The following is a 13,318-nucleotide window of genomic DNA, read 5'->3' as shown; positions in this document are numbered from 1 at the left end:
GAATAAGCTGGACAGGGACGCCGACGGGTTTTCTTGAACCGGGGAAAATGTTTGGCATTCTCCACACCTTTTTGTCAGCTTTGTTGCGTCCTGGTATGTTGTATGCCAATAGATCCCCATCCGGAACACCTTTCCTATTAAAGCGCGTACCCTCATGTGCGCTTGCCTGGCCCGCGTACACCTCTCGTAGAGCTTCTTTCCTCTGGCTTCATCCACACATTTTAACCACGAGGTCGTGAACCCCTTCCGATACAACTCCCCGTTGATTAACGCATATGAAGGCGCCTTTATGCGTATCTTTCTGGCTTCATCATGACTATTAGGTAGGACGCCTTATTGTATGTATTCGACCAGCGGGGTCATCCATGTGGGTCCAACTATTGTGAGAGTGCTTACCTGTCGTTCCTCTATGCTTCTTTCTCTAAGTACCTCGACCAAGAGCATGTTGACATTAATTTGCTTAGGGCGTCCGCCCTTCTGTTCTCGCTCCTTGGGATTTGCTTGATCGTGAAATCTTTGAAAGACTTAGTAAGTTGCTGCACTATTTTGACTTATCTCTCCATTCTTTTGTCCCTTGTCTCGAAACTTCCGTTGATCTGATTGGCGGCCAACCTCGAGTCTGTGAGCACCTCTACAACCTCCGCTCCCATCTGCTTAGCCAAGTGCAAGCCAACAAGCAATGTCTTGTATTCTGCCTCCTTGTTTGAGGTATGAAAATTGAATAGGAGGGCGTATCTAACTTCTTCTCCCTCTAGGCTGATTAGTATTAGTCCGATTCCTGAACCCTCCCTGCTGGACGCCCCGTCTGTGTATAGTGTCCACCTTTGGTTGTTTTCCGGGATTTCTTTCACTGCCATGATTCCTTCTTTGGTTACGTCTCCTACTTCGTGGATTTCAAGTAGAAAATCGGCTAATTCTTGGCCCTTTATGCTCGTCCTTGGGCGATAGCTAAGGTCAAGTTCGCCCAACTCGATTGCCCACTTTGCGAATCGGCCTGATGTCTCCGGTTTGAGCAATATTTTCTTGATCGGGTAGTTCGTCATGACTTCGATCTGGTGAGCCTGAAAATCTCGTCTCAACTGTCACACAGCGTATAAGAGTGCTAGCACCGGCTTATCCAAGGTGGGGGTAGTTGAGTTCGGGACCCTGTAGCGATCGACTAACAAAGTATACTGGCGTTTGCTCTCCTTCCCTTTCCACAACTAACACGGAGGATATGGCCACGTTTGAAGTCGAGAGGTATACCTGCAGCATATCGCCTGGAATGGGGCTAGCCAATGTGGGCAACTTATGTAGGGCTTCTTTGATATTTTGGAGTGCTAACTCTGCTTCCGCTGTCCATTGGAAGTTACTTTTCTCAATGCAACACTTTAATGTGTGGAATAGCGGCATGGCCTTGTCAGCTGACTTCGATATAAACCTACTAAGTGTCGTGAGTTTTCCATTCAGTCCTTATGCGTCCCTTAAGGTGTTTGGAGGTAGGGTTTCCATGAACTCGTCCACTTTTACTTGGCTTGGATGGATACCATGTCTGGTAACATAGTATCCAAGGAACTGTCCTTCTTCTACTTCGTAGGTGCATTTACTTGGGTTCAGCTTCATCTTCGCTTTCTCCTACGTCATGAAAGTCTCCTCAATATCTCGAAACATTTTTGCCTCATCTTCGCTTTTAATAACCATGTCATCGACATACACCTCGATGTTCCTCCCAATTTGGTTGGAGAATATCGAGTCAACCAGGTGTTGATATGTTGCCCCCGCAATTTTTAATCCAAACGACATTTTGGTGTAGCAAAATGTACCGTGGTCGGTGTAAAAAGCCGTCTTTTCCTTGTCCTCCTGCTCATCTGGATCTGATGATAACCCTTATATGCGTCCAGAAAACACTTTAACTTGAAACCTTGAAGTGACTCCACTTTCTGATTGATTTCCTGTAGGGGATAGCAGTCCTTGCGGCACGCCTTGTTAAGGTCAAAGAAATCGATACACATATGTCATGACCCATCATGCTTTCATACCATGACGTGGTTAGCTATCCAAGTTGGTAAGACTACTTCTCTTAGGATTCCTGTCTTTATGAGTTTGGCTACCTCTACATTGATTGCCCTATTACGGTCTCCCCCTTGAACCCCCTTCTTCTGCTTGACTTCCTTTCTACCCGGTTTAATCATAAGTTTGTGCTCTATAATTTGTCGATCTACACCAACCATGTCTATGGGAGCCCATGCAAACACATGTTTGTATTGTCTGAGGAGGTCGATGAGCACCTGTCTGGTGTACTCCGGGAGGTTACGGCCAATGCTAATTGGCTAGTCCGAGTATTCTCCATTGACCACCTCCTTCTCGTTTGCTGATTTTCCCCGCGCCTTTTTGGTTTCCCTTGCTATTTCTTCTTGTTGCATGATCGTGAAACATTGCAGTTGTTTTGGTGGTGTTGCTAGGATCGTATTCGGGCCTTCGCTAGTGCCGATCTTCACAATTCCATGTATTGTTGATGGAACTGCTCCTAGCTTAAGCAGAGCCGTCCTCGCCAAGATGATGTTGCGCTCAGCTGAGTTTCGAATTACGACGAAATCGACCAGGACCGTTTTCTTTCGTTGCTTATCGTGGCTGGTCAGTATGAGAGGCAAATTAGTTGTGCCTAGCGGCCACAGGTTGTGTCCTATAAATCCTACTAGCCTTCTCGTGGTGGGTTTCAGGTTGTCCATCCATTTATCTGGAAGGAGACGAAAGCAGTGCTCATAGATGATGTCCGCTGAGTTGCGTGTGTCGATGTACACTCTATGTATGACCACGTCCTTGATAGAAGCTTGGATTATGAGTGGGTTATCGCCCCTCTATCCTTCTGGACTGGGATCTTGTGCGGAGAATGTAAGCGCTTGCGTCATGGCCACGAGGTTTCCTTGGTCGACTGTCCCTTCTTGTCTACTCCTTTTGCCTCGTATCATGAATATTTCTCTAGGCTGGACGCCTTCCCGTGGTACTCCTTTAGCGTTCTCGGCGTCAAAATTGGCGCGCAGGCTGCGCGCTATCTCCACGAGATCTCCCTTGAGTTTTTTCTTCTCCATTTCTTTCTTAAGAACTGAGCAGTTGGTAGTGTCATGTGTATTGCTTTTGTGATACTCATAATATCGTCCTTAGGGTGCCTTCACCAATTGTGGCTTATCTGCGACCATGTATCCATCCGGTCGGCGGCCTCTCCTGTCGTTCCTAGCAAATGGTCTGAAGCAACACAGTGGTCTTTTCCCTTGCCCAAAGTGTTTGCTCCCCCCTGGTACTTCCGTGTGGGTTGGGCTATAGTGCTTGGTCATCATGGCGTTCAGATACGCTTGTTTTGCTGCTTCGCCTTCCTCTTGTCTCAAGTATCGTTCCACCCTTTCCTCTAGCTCAGCTCTCGTCTGTGGTTTTTTTCCCATGAGTTTTTGTGACAAAGGGCCTGGTAGGAGGCCCCACGTGAAAGCTCCTGCTATGAGACCCTCATCATGCCCCGGTACATCCAACATGGCACTTGTGAACCTTGTGAAGTATTCTCTTACGCTTTCCCCTTCCTTTTGCTTACACCCAATGATGGAGTGGGAGTTGCGTTGATATTTTCGCAGTTGCTAGAAGTTTGTGAGAAATAAATATTTGACTTGGCCAAAGTTATAAATGCTGCCCGGAAGGAGTGTCTTGAACCAAGTGCATGTGTTTTCATCAAGGGTTGTCGGGAAATACGTGCACCAAAAACGCTCATCCGGCTTCAACGACGTCATCGTCCATTCGTACATATCAATGTGGCCATTTGGATCAGTGGTCCCATTGTAAGTTTTTAGGTTGGGGAGTTTTGTTGTGTTCAGGATTTCATAGTCCAGCAGTTCCCTGGGGAACAGAGATGTGACGCTTCGCGATAGGCAGTCCTGGTTCAGGATGGCTAGCGAGCCTTGCGCGTTATATTGGTGAGACATGTTTTATGGTTGCTGATGTGTGTGAAATGAACTTGTTTTAATCCTACTAACTTAGACACAAAATAAACACACGAAAGGCAGTGTACCTATCGATTAGTAATATAGTTCAAGCAAGTAGGGTATCGAACATAGGGAACGGTAAACAATTAAAATAAATGCTAATATTATCTAAATAAAACAAGTAAAAAAAGAGTTTTCTCTAGTTTTGCAAGACTAGAAACTTAAATACTTTACTAACACGCAAACTAAGCAACTAATAGCTAAGAAAACAAAGATCAACTAAATTCAATTATTAAAAAGGCCTTCTGTTTAGGTTTGAATCATTTGTTCCCATGGATGATTTTATGGTATATATATCAGATTAATTCATCATTGGTTACCGGCTAAAGTGATTAGATTCACATTCGCTATAGCTAATCCTTAGAAAACAGATTAATTCAAGCAATGGCCAGTTGTCTAAATTAATGAATTTCCTAGTTTGTTGATTCGGGTTTAGAAAGACTTGTAATTAGCTAATCAAATTGGTGATTCAATTAACCTCTTGTTGATGGTGTATCACACAAGCTCACACATTAACTTACCTATCTTCAAGTTAATTCTAGTTTCACATTCGTTATTCCTAGACATACAACTATGTGGTCACGTAAATCATATGAAATTAGCAACTAAGAGATGTTCATACAACTTAATTACTGATTTATTAACAGAAGAATAGTTATTGTTAACACATAAGGTTCTTTAACAAGCTTAATAAAACATAATCACCAATTAAAATTAATCCTAATCAAATATTCAATCCATGTTCACAAATTCATCTACCTAAACAGAAGTTATGAGTTTTTAGCTCATGATTACAATAGAAACAAGCACAAAAACGAAATCAATTGGTAAAAACAAAGTTCAAACAAGAGATTAGGTAAGAGTAAACTCGATTTTGACTTGATTCTCCTTAAAATTGAATGTAGGGTTGATTCCCTTGCTTCCCACACTCCAGCAGCACCTTTAGTCGACAATTGGCCTCCAAGGGTTCATCTATATATTAGGGTATCGATCTGAAAGTCCCTTTATATAGATTTTCACAAAACAGAGGCTACTCGGCGAGTCCGTCAATTAAAACCCGTGTACGGCAAGTCAGCGCGTCCAGAATCGCGAAACTTCTGACCAAATCGGCGAGTTGATGGCCTACTCGCCAAGTACGTTTGGAATCAGCATTTTCTCAAAACACGAAAGTCGTCTGAAATTGTGTCTAGTTTTAAGAACTTTTTGAATCTCGTCAATCGGAGTTACGGTTTATGAGATATGGCCAAAACACTGACGAGGGGTCAAGTTGTCCAGCAACGTCCTTCTTTCTTCAAAATCCAAGATCCAAGCTTCCAATTGCTAGTTCCGCTTCCTTTTCCATCCGAACATGTAATTGTTGCTGAAAAATTAAATTATAAACTAATTAAGCACCTTTTGTTCATTAAATGAGATAAAATCAACATAAAGTATTAAGATAATGCATGAATTTTATAACTAGATATGCTCATATCAAAATTCCCCACACTTGACATGTGCTTGCCCCCAAGCAAAACTGAATTTTAGCACACTAATATCACATAAGACAATCCCAATCGAACCCAGCCATTATGCCAAGACCGCAACGCATGCATTTGTGTCTAAAATTTTTCCTAAGGAACCCCCCATACTCTAAATACTCACAATCCTCATAAACATTCGCCCACTTTTTCCGAACAATGCTCATTTTATGCATCCCTCCGAATCCATCCGCAGAAAACCTCCTAACCTCAAGGTATTTTTGGTTGAGCAACCCAAGCATACATAATCTAGACAACTACAATTTTTGATACCACATTGGAGCTCTTTGGAATTCTTCACTTCTTTGACATTTGATCTTTAATTTCTTTGAATTCACCGCCTTGTTGTTTGATTTTTGGTATCTTCAACTTTTTGAATTTCTTCGGAATTTTCGATCTTTTGATCTTCACTTTATTTACTCCAAAATTCTTCAACTTTTCTTGCAATTCTCTTTTTTTTTACATGTACCTCACTTTTTTTTGCACTAAAAACCTACATGCTTAAGCAGGGGCGCTCAACTTCAACCTTTATTGGTTAACGATAATAATTTTCCTGGATACATTTCTGGTACACGATGCTAAACATATTGCATCCTTCAAACTAAGCGAGGTCATGTTTTTGTCCCATGATTTCACTAGAATAAGGAAGCCACAAATGCACTAGAACGTATATAGGCTCAACTAAACATTTGGGTTTTCATGCAATCATCAAATATAATACTAGCATGATCCCTAATTGCTTTACCAAAATTTTCTAATTTAGCCCTAGCAATTTTAATGCAAAAAATTTCAAATTTTAACTCAAATTACAACTAATGTAACAAACCCCCTACCCCACACTTAAGTTATGCAATGTCCCCATTGCATGTTATGCATGATAAAGAACATAAAAGTAAAAAGGGAATTGAAACAAACTCCCTTGGAATAGTAGTCGCGAGGTTGATTTTCTTCTTTTGAGCTCCATCGTCAACTGACTGTAGACATGGGAACAGCTCATCCACGCCTTGGGTGTCAAAATCTCGTGTGTTTGACAGCTCTAAATATGCCGGAAAAACTTCTTGGAATTGCCTAGAAATGGTCTTCAAAAATATAGCCAATTGCCGCCTTGAATTGGATCAAATCGTCGACTCAAAGATAAAAGAATGAGCAACTCGTCGAGTTTTATGTGGAGACTCGCTGAGTTGAATCGTCATATGGGCAGAACTCGTGAATTTTCGCTGGAACTCGTCGACTTATAAGGGTGCACTCGACAAGTTTTCGGCTCTGATCGTGCAAATTCTTCTTTCTGCTTCAGGTCTGTTTTTGAGGTCAGAGAGGGTATTAAGGTAATACACCTCCTTATATTCTTCAGTGACAAAACTCCTTTTTAACCGTTAAAACCATCAAACTTATAAAATCACTCAAATCTTCTAATCTTCTCGTCTACGACTCGACCCCTCAATATATTTCCTTCACGCTTTAAGAAATCGCTCTAATCTCACCCTAACTTCTGCAAATATCAAAGACAAAAAACAAGTAATAATAAAAATAAATCAAAATAAAAATCCTAAATTATCCCTAAACACTAGAAGTTTAGAAAGAAAAAGAAAAGAAAACTCTAATGACGGGTTGCCTCCCGCAAGCGCTTCTTTTTGTGCGAGTCTTTAGCTGGACTCTCAACTTAATAAACTTCCAATAAACTCAATGCCAATCCATCCGTTGCATTGAATATCTTCTTTGGTGGACCAATTTGTAAAATTTGGCTCTTTGCTTCAAAAATTGGCCAAACAAGCTTCAATTCATATAACCCAAGAATCTTGATAAGTGTTGGAACCGGTTGGATACTAATCAAAAATGGATCGTGCTTCAAAACATTCTCCAAAGTTGGAGTCGTCACCCCATGCTTCGAAACACAAACCGGAAGAACAGGGGTCCACGTCGTGGTAATGGTCAAACCACGGCTTCGTTCCTGCAACTCAAGTTTTTCTTGTTCTTCGTCTGACCTCTCCGCTAACAACCTTTCCAGCTCCTCCAAATCTTTTTCTGGATTAAATTCTTCATCTTGTAACTTTAACTCTTGTGACTCAAATTGTTCTTGATCGTTAGACAATATGTTATCTAACCATCTATCAAATTTCTTCAAATCTTCATCTGAGTCATAATCCTCATCTTCCTGCTCAATTTCCTGCACTACTTCCTCAAGAAAAGCATCAAAACCATCGAGATTTCAAAAATACATAATAAATAAAAATAAAAAAAAAACTAATCAATAAAATAAAAACGATAACAATTAGCAAATAAAATTAACTATTTGAACCGTTCCCCGGCAACGGCGGCAAAAACTTGATGTGTGTGAAACGGACTAGTTTTAATCCTACTAACTTAGACACAAAATAAACACACGAAAGGCAGTGTACCCATCGATTAGTAATATAGTTCAAGCAAGTAGGGTATCGAACATAGGGAACGGTAAACAATTAAAATAAATGCTAATATTATCTAAATAAAACAAGTAAAAAAAGAGTTTTCTCTAGTTTTGCAAGACTAGAAACTTAAATACTTTACTAACACGCAAACTAAGCAACTAATAGCTAAGAAAACAAAGATCAACTAAATTCAATTATTAAAAAGGCCTTCTGTTTAGGTTTGAATCATTTGTTCCCATGGATGATTTTATGGTATATATATCAGATTAATTCATCATTGGTTACCGGCTAAAGTGATTAGATTCACATTCGCTATAGCTAATCCTTAGAAAACAGATTAATTCAAGCAATGGCCAGTTGTCTAAATTAATGAATTTCCTAGTTTGTTGATTCGGGTTTAGAAAGACTTGTAATTAGCTAATCAAATTGGTGATTCAATTAACCTCTTGTTGATGGTGCATCACACAAGCTCACACATTAACTTACCTATCTTCAAGTTAATTCTAGTTTCACATTCGTTATTCCTAGACATACAACTATGTGGTCACGTAAATCATATGAAATTAGCAACTAAGAGATGTTCATACAACTTAATTACTGATTTATTAACAGAAGAATAGTTATTGTTAACACATAAGGTTCTTTAACAAGCTTAATAAAACATAATCACCAATTAAAATTATTCCTAATCAAATAATCAATCCATGTGCACAAATTCATCTACCAAAACAGAGGTTATGAGTGTTTAGCTCATGATTACAACAGAAACAAGCACAAAAACGAAATCAATTGGTAAAAACATAGTTCAAACAAGAGATTAGGTAAGAGTAAAATTGATTTTGACTTGATTCTCCTTAAAATTGAATGTAGGGTTGATTCCCTTGCTTCCCACGCTCCAGCAGCACCTTTAGTCGACAATTGGCCTCCAAGGGTTCATCTATATATTAGGGTATCGATCTGAAAGTCCCTTTATATAGATTTTCACAAAACAGAGGCTACTCGGAGATTCCAGTGACCTACTCGGCGAGTCCGTCACTTAAAACCCGTGTACGGCAAGTCAGCGCGTCCAGAATCGCGAAACTTCTGACCAACTCGGCGAGTTGATTGCCTACTCGCCAAGTACGTTTGGAATCAGCATTTTCGCAAAACACGAAAGTCGTCTGAAATTGTGTCTAGTTTTCAGAACATTTTGAATCTCATCAATCGGAGTTATGGTTCATGAGATATGGCCAAAAGACTGACGAGGGGTCAAGCTGTCCATCAACGTCCTTCTTTCTTCAAAATCCAAGATCCAAGCTTCCAATTGCTAGTTCCGCTTCCTTTGCCATCCGAGCATGTAATTGTTGCTGAAAAATGAAATTATAAACTAATTAAGCACCTTTTGTTCATTTAATGAGATAAAATCAACATAAAGTATTAAGATAATGCATGAATTTTATAACTAGATATGCTCATATCAGTTGCGCCTCGGGAGGACCATAGAATGTCTGGTATCATGGGTTTGGTCCATACAAGGCTTGTTGCTAGAATGGAAATTGTAGCGAATATCCCAGAGAAATGGGTGTAGGTTGGACTAAAGGTTGCATTGTTACATATTGTCGTCGGCTTGTGTTGGTGGTCGCTATAGGTTTACTCCATGTGCTCGTCGTAGAGTAGAAGGCCGATGACGGAGTTATCATGGCTTGCGTGAGCGGTGGGAGTACCGGAGGTATGCTAATCAGTATTTGGCTTGGCGATGATATATAAGATGGTGGTTGGGCGTTTGGCATTTGGCTTACCGATAGCGCGTCGAGAGAAATGGCGGTTGGTGCTGCACAATCGGAGTGAAAAGTGGTGGTGTTTGGGTTACTGAGAATTGTGTCGTTATTGGTTGGAATGATACCGACTTCTGAAGAGGTGTGAACAATGGTACCATCGCCACAGTTGGCCATGGTTGTTGCGATGGTGGTTGAACGGTAGTGTCCGCGGTTATTTCCAGCGATGCTAGTGGCAGTCGGGCTAGCTGCTGACTCCTCGGTGGTACTGTGGTTACCATAGAGCTTCCCTCAACTTCAGGTTCTCTGTTGGCCGGCAAGGGCAGCGGTACCTCGTCCAACGATGTTATGGAGCATATGGGGCTATTCTGAACTTCTTCGGCTCCGTCGTTGCCGCCGGACGCCATTGATTTCGTTGAACTGTGCTTTTAGTTTCGTTCTTCGTCACACGAATGGATGGCGCCAAATGATGCGACCTTGCTTCATCTCCTTCTGAGCTCTTCCAGTGATTCGTGTATGAGTTCTGCAAGATCACAAGAAAGAAAGGCCATCAGCTATTTCCCGGGAGGAGGCTCCTAGAAAGACGCTCCGATGGTCAAGTCAGGTGAAGTTCGTTTAAGGTTTTAGTGTTGATCTAGAAGAGAATTGCTTACCTGTTGGGCTCCTAATTGTGCCCTTTTATACTCAGCGACCCTACTCGTCCGTACGGTACAAAATCGCCTTTGGGTGACAAGGTCAGAGGCGCTGATTAGAGGATAATGTGCCTCTCTCTGTCAGAACACTACTATTGGTTCCGGCGGTAATGCCCTGAACCTTTGCCTTGTCGCTTGACCATATCTTTTTTCTTGGCGTCGAGAGCGTCCATCGCGGGCGCGAGCCTTTCACTGGGGCGCCCTGCTCTTAGGGGCTCTGGCGGGCACTAAGCCTGCTTGGTTTAGCTTGACCAATGCGCCTAGTTCCTTGGTCAAGCGCGTCTTTTCCGTGCTGGCTAAGGCACATCATCACCAACAAAGGCAAAATCACAGTCATCCTCATACAAATATCCATAATCGGGGACCCCGCCACCTTGCGGTTCAATGCATCGGCCACCACATTTGCCTTCCCTGGGAGGCATATAATCTCGCAATCATAAACCTTTAACACATCTAGCCACCTCCTCTGTCGCATGTTGAGGTTCCGCTGATCCATCAAATACATCAGACTCTTGTGATCAGTCTAGATAGTGAACCGCACTCCATATAAATAGTGCCTCTAAATCTTGAGGGCAAACACCACTGCCCCCAATTCCAGTTCATGAGTAGGGTACTTTGCCTCATGAGGCTTCAAATGCCACGAGGCGTAAGCTATCACATGCCCCCTCTGCATCAGTACCGCACCTAACCCTGAGATCGACGCATCATAGTACACCACCAAATCATCTAACCCCTCAGATAGTACTAGAATCGGAGCCTCGCATAACCTCATGTAACACCCGATTCCTGGTACGTATTTAATTCAAGAAAACTTTATCTTTTACTCTGGGACTCGACGATTTGGAGGCCCAACTCGTCGAGTAGAGTCGTCTTTCATTGGGGGTTTAAGTGACCTACTCGATGAGTCGGGAGACTGACTCGGCGAGTAGGTGCTGTTTGAGTGAAACCCTCAATTTGAGGGTTTGCACCCTATTTAAACAACTTATTTCCTCCCATATCAGCCTCCATCGTCCCTCACACTTCCAGAAGCCTTAAAGTGAAACCCTAGCCTTGTTTGAGTGCTTTTAAGCCATTTTTGTGCATTTTTGGTGGTTGTAAAGCTTGAGAAGAAGAAAGGAGCTTGGGAGTTCCAGTTGAAGCTAGAAGATCCAGAGATTGTGTTCCATCTCCAGCACGTTCAAGGTAAAAAGCTTCAATCTTGACTTTCCATGTGTTAAATCAACTTTAAGGCTTAGATTTTGGTATCTTTAGGGCATTTCTAAGCCATTTTTGGGTTGTGGGGTGTAATTTGAAGATATGGCTTCAGATCATGGACTTTGGAAGGTTCTCATGGCATAAAGGTGCCAACTCTATGGCCATGCGAGCACCATGCATCTTGTAGGTCTCATGTTTGGTCCTTTTGAGCTTAAAGACCCATGCATGGATGTAAATTTTGTAACTTTACGTGTTATATCGACCCTAGGAGGTCAGATCTACCCTTTGGATGAGATGATCTCAACAGAAATCGAGTTTATGGACATGGACTTTAGTGGATTCGGAGAGTCGTTCTTGGGACTCGGTGAGTCGAGCGTTGGGTACCCAACCTTTTGTTTCGGAGGAATCTGGTTGATTCTAGAAGGGGACTCAACAAAGATGGACGTGATCATGGATCTGGGAATCATGGGACTCGGTGAGTATATGAGCAAACTCGGCGATTCTAAGGCAATCTCCCAACCCATGAAGATGGACTCGACGAGTTGTTCATACAACACAGCGAGTCATAGACTGAACACATTCATATGAGGGAGATAAACTCGACGAGTTCAAGGGTGAACTCGACTAGTCGGTTGAAGATGGTCCCGATATTATGGCTGATGGAGAATCTGTCGAGTTGTTGCTAGACTCAACGAGTAGAGTCGGGGGTTGAATCATTTTGAAGGAATAGGGACTCGACGAGTTGGTAGAACAACTCGGCGAGTCAAGTCAACTGGATGTTGACTTTGACCTGGATTTGAGTTGACCCTTATAGGGGTTATGAGTACAAATTGATAACTTAGAAGAGTTTTCATGTAGGGATTGAGGAGTCGAGGAAATTCGATTTTCACGCCGAGGACAGTACAGACACTACGCGACATTGAGGTGAGTTACCTTCCTGTAGAAGTGGGTCTAAGGCACCAAGGCCGACCAACTAGTAGTTGATTACAGCTGAGATGATTTTCTTTGTGATAATTGTCATGTTTGCTATTACTTGATGTGTTCTTTGTGCCAATATGTTATGTTCTATGTCGTAGTGGTATTAAGAGGGGAATAGTCCCTTGATTGGTTGTTAGGACCGAAGTGTAGGTCGGACACCCTAGATATGTCTAATAGCATGTTTATGATATGTTATTATGTGATAGCAATAGGGGGTGAAATAGTCCCCGTGATCGGGTGAGATAGACCAGAGGGTAGGCAGGCACCCCAGAATGGCTTGACACGGGTACTCAGCACCCCATAATGGCTTGACATGGGTAGGTCGGGCACCCCAGAATTGTTCGGCAGTATGTATGATTGTATGGTATGAGGTATGATTGGGGGAACCGACTATGCTTTGTACTTATAGTTTTAGTTTTGGTTTCAGGTACCTCTTCATCCAAGGGGAAAGAGCTGGCGGTGTAGCAGCGCATCACACACATACATGATTTCAGCATTGAGTTTTCTGGGATTGTACTCTGATTTTTATTACTATTGATGATATGGTTTTGAGACACGTTGTTACGGTTTTTATAAATTGATATGACATTGGCAATGTTTTTGGTAAACTATATTATAAGTTACTTAATTATAAATGAAATTTTTGGCCTTGAAAATTGGGATGCTACAAGTTGGTATCAGAGCCTTGGTTTGAGGGATTCGGACACACCCTCGGGGGTGTCTGGACTCAAATCGAGGGCTTGAAAGATTTTTACAAGAAAATAGTTTTCTAAA

General features: G+C 42.0%; 1 protein-coding gene across 1 annotated transcript; it reads right to left on the bottom strand.

Moving 5' to 3' along the window:
- Window positions 1–551: 551 nt before the first annotated feature.
- On the bottom strand, window positions 552–1,043 carry LOC145049447 (uncharacterized). The gene has a single exon (XM_078997855.1). The coding sequence runs from the start codon at window positions 1,041–1,043 to the stop codon at window positions 552–554; it is 492 nt and encodes a 163-aa protein (XP_078853981.1).
- Window positions 1,044–13,318: the final 12,275 nt, after the last annotated feature.

This window comes from Lactuca serriola, chromosome 5 (genome assembly GCF_051521515.1).
Source record: "Lactuca serriola cultivar US96UC23 chromosome 5, Lser_US96UC23_V15, whole genome shotgun sequence".
Taxonomy (NCBI): Eukaryota; Viridiplantae; Streptophyta; class Magnoliopsida; order Asterales; family Asteraceae; genus Lactuca; species Lactuca serriola.
This window is presented reverse-complemented; position numbering and strand designations above follow the sequence as displayed.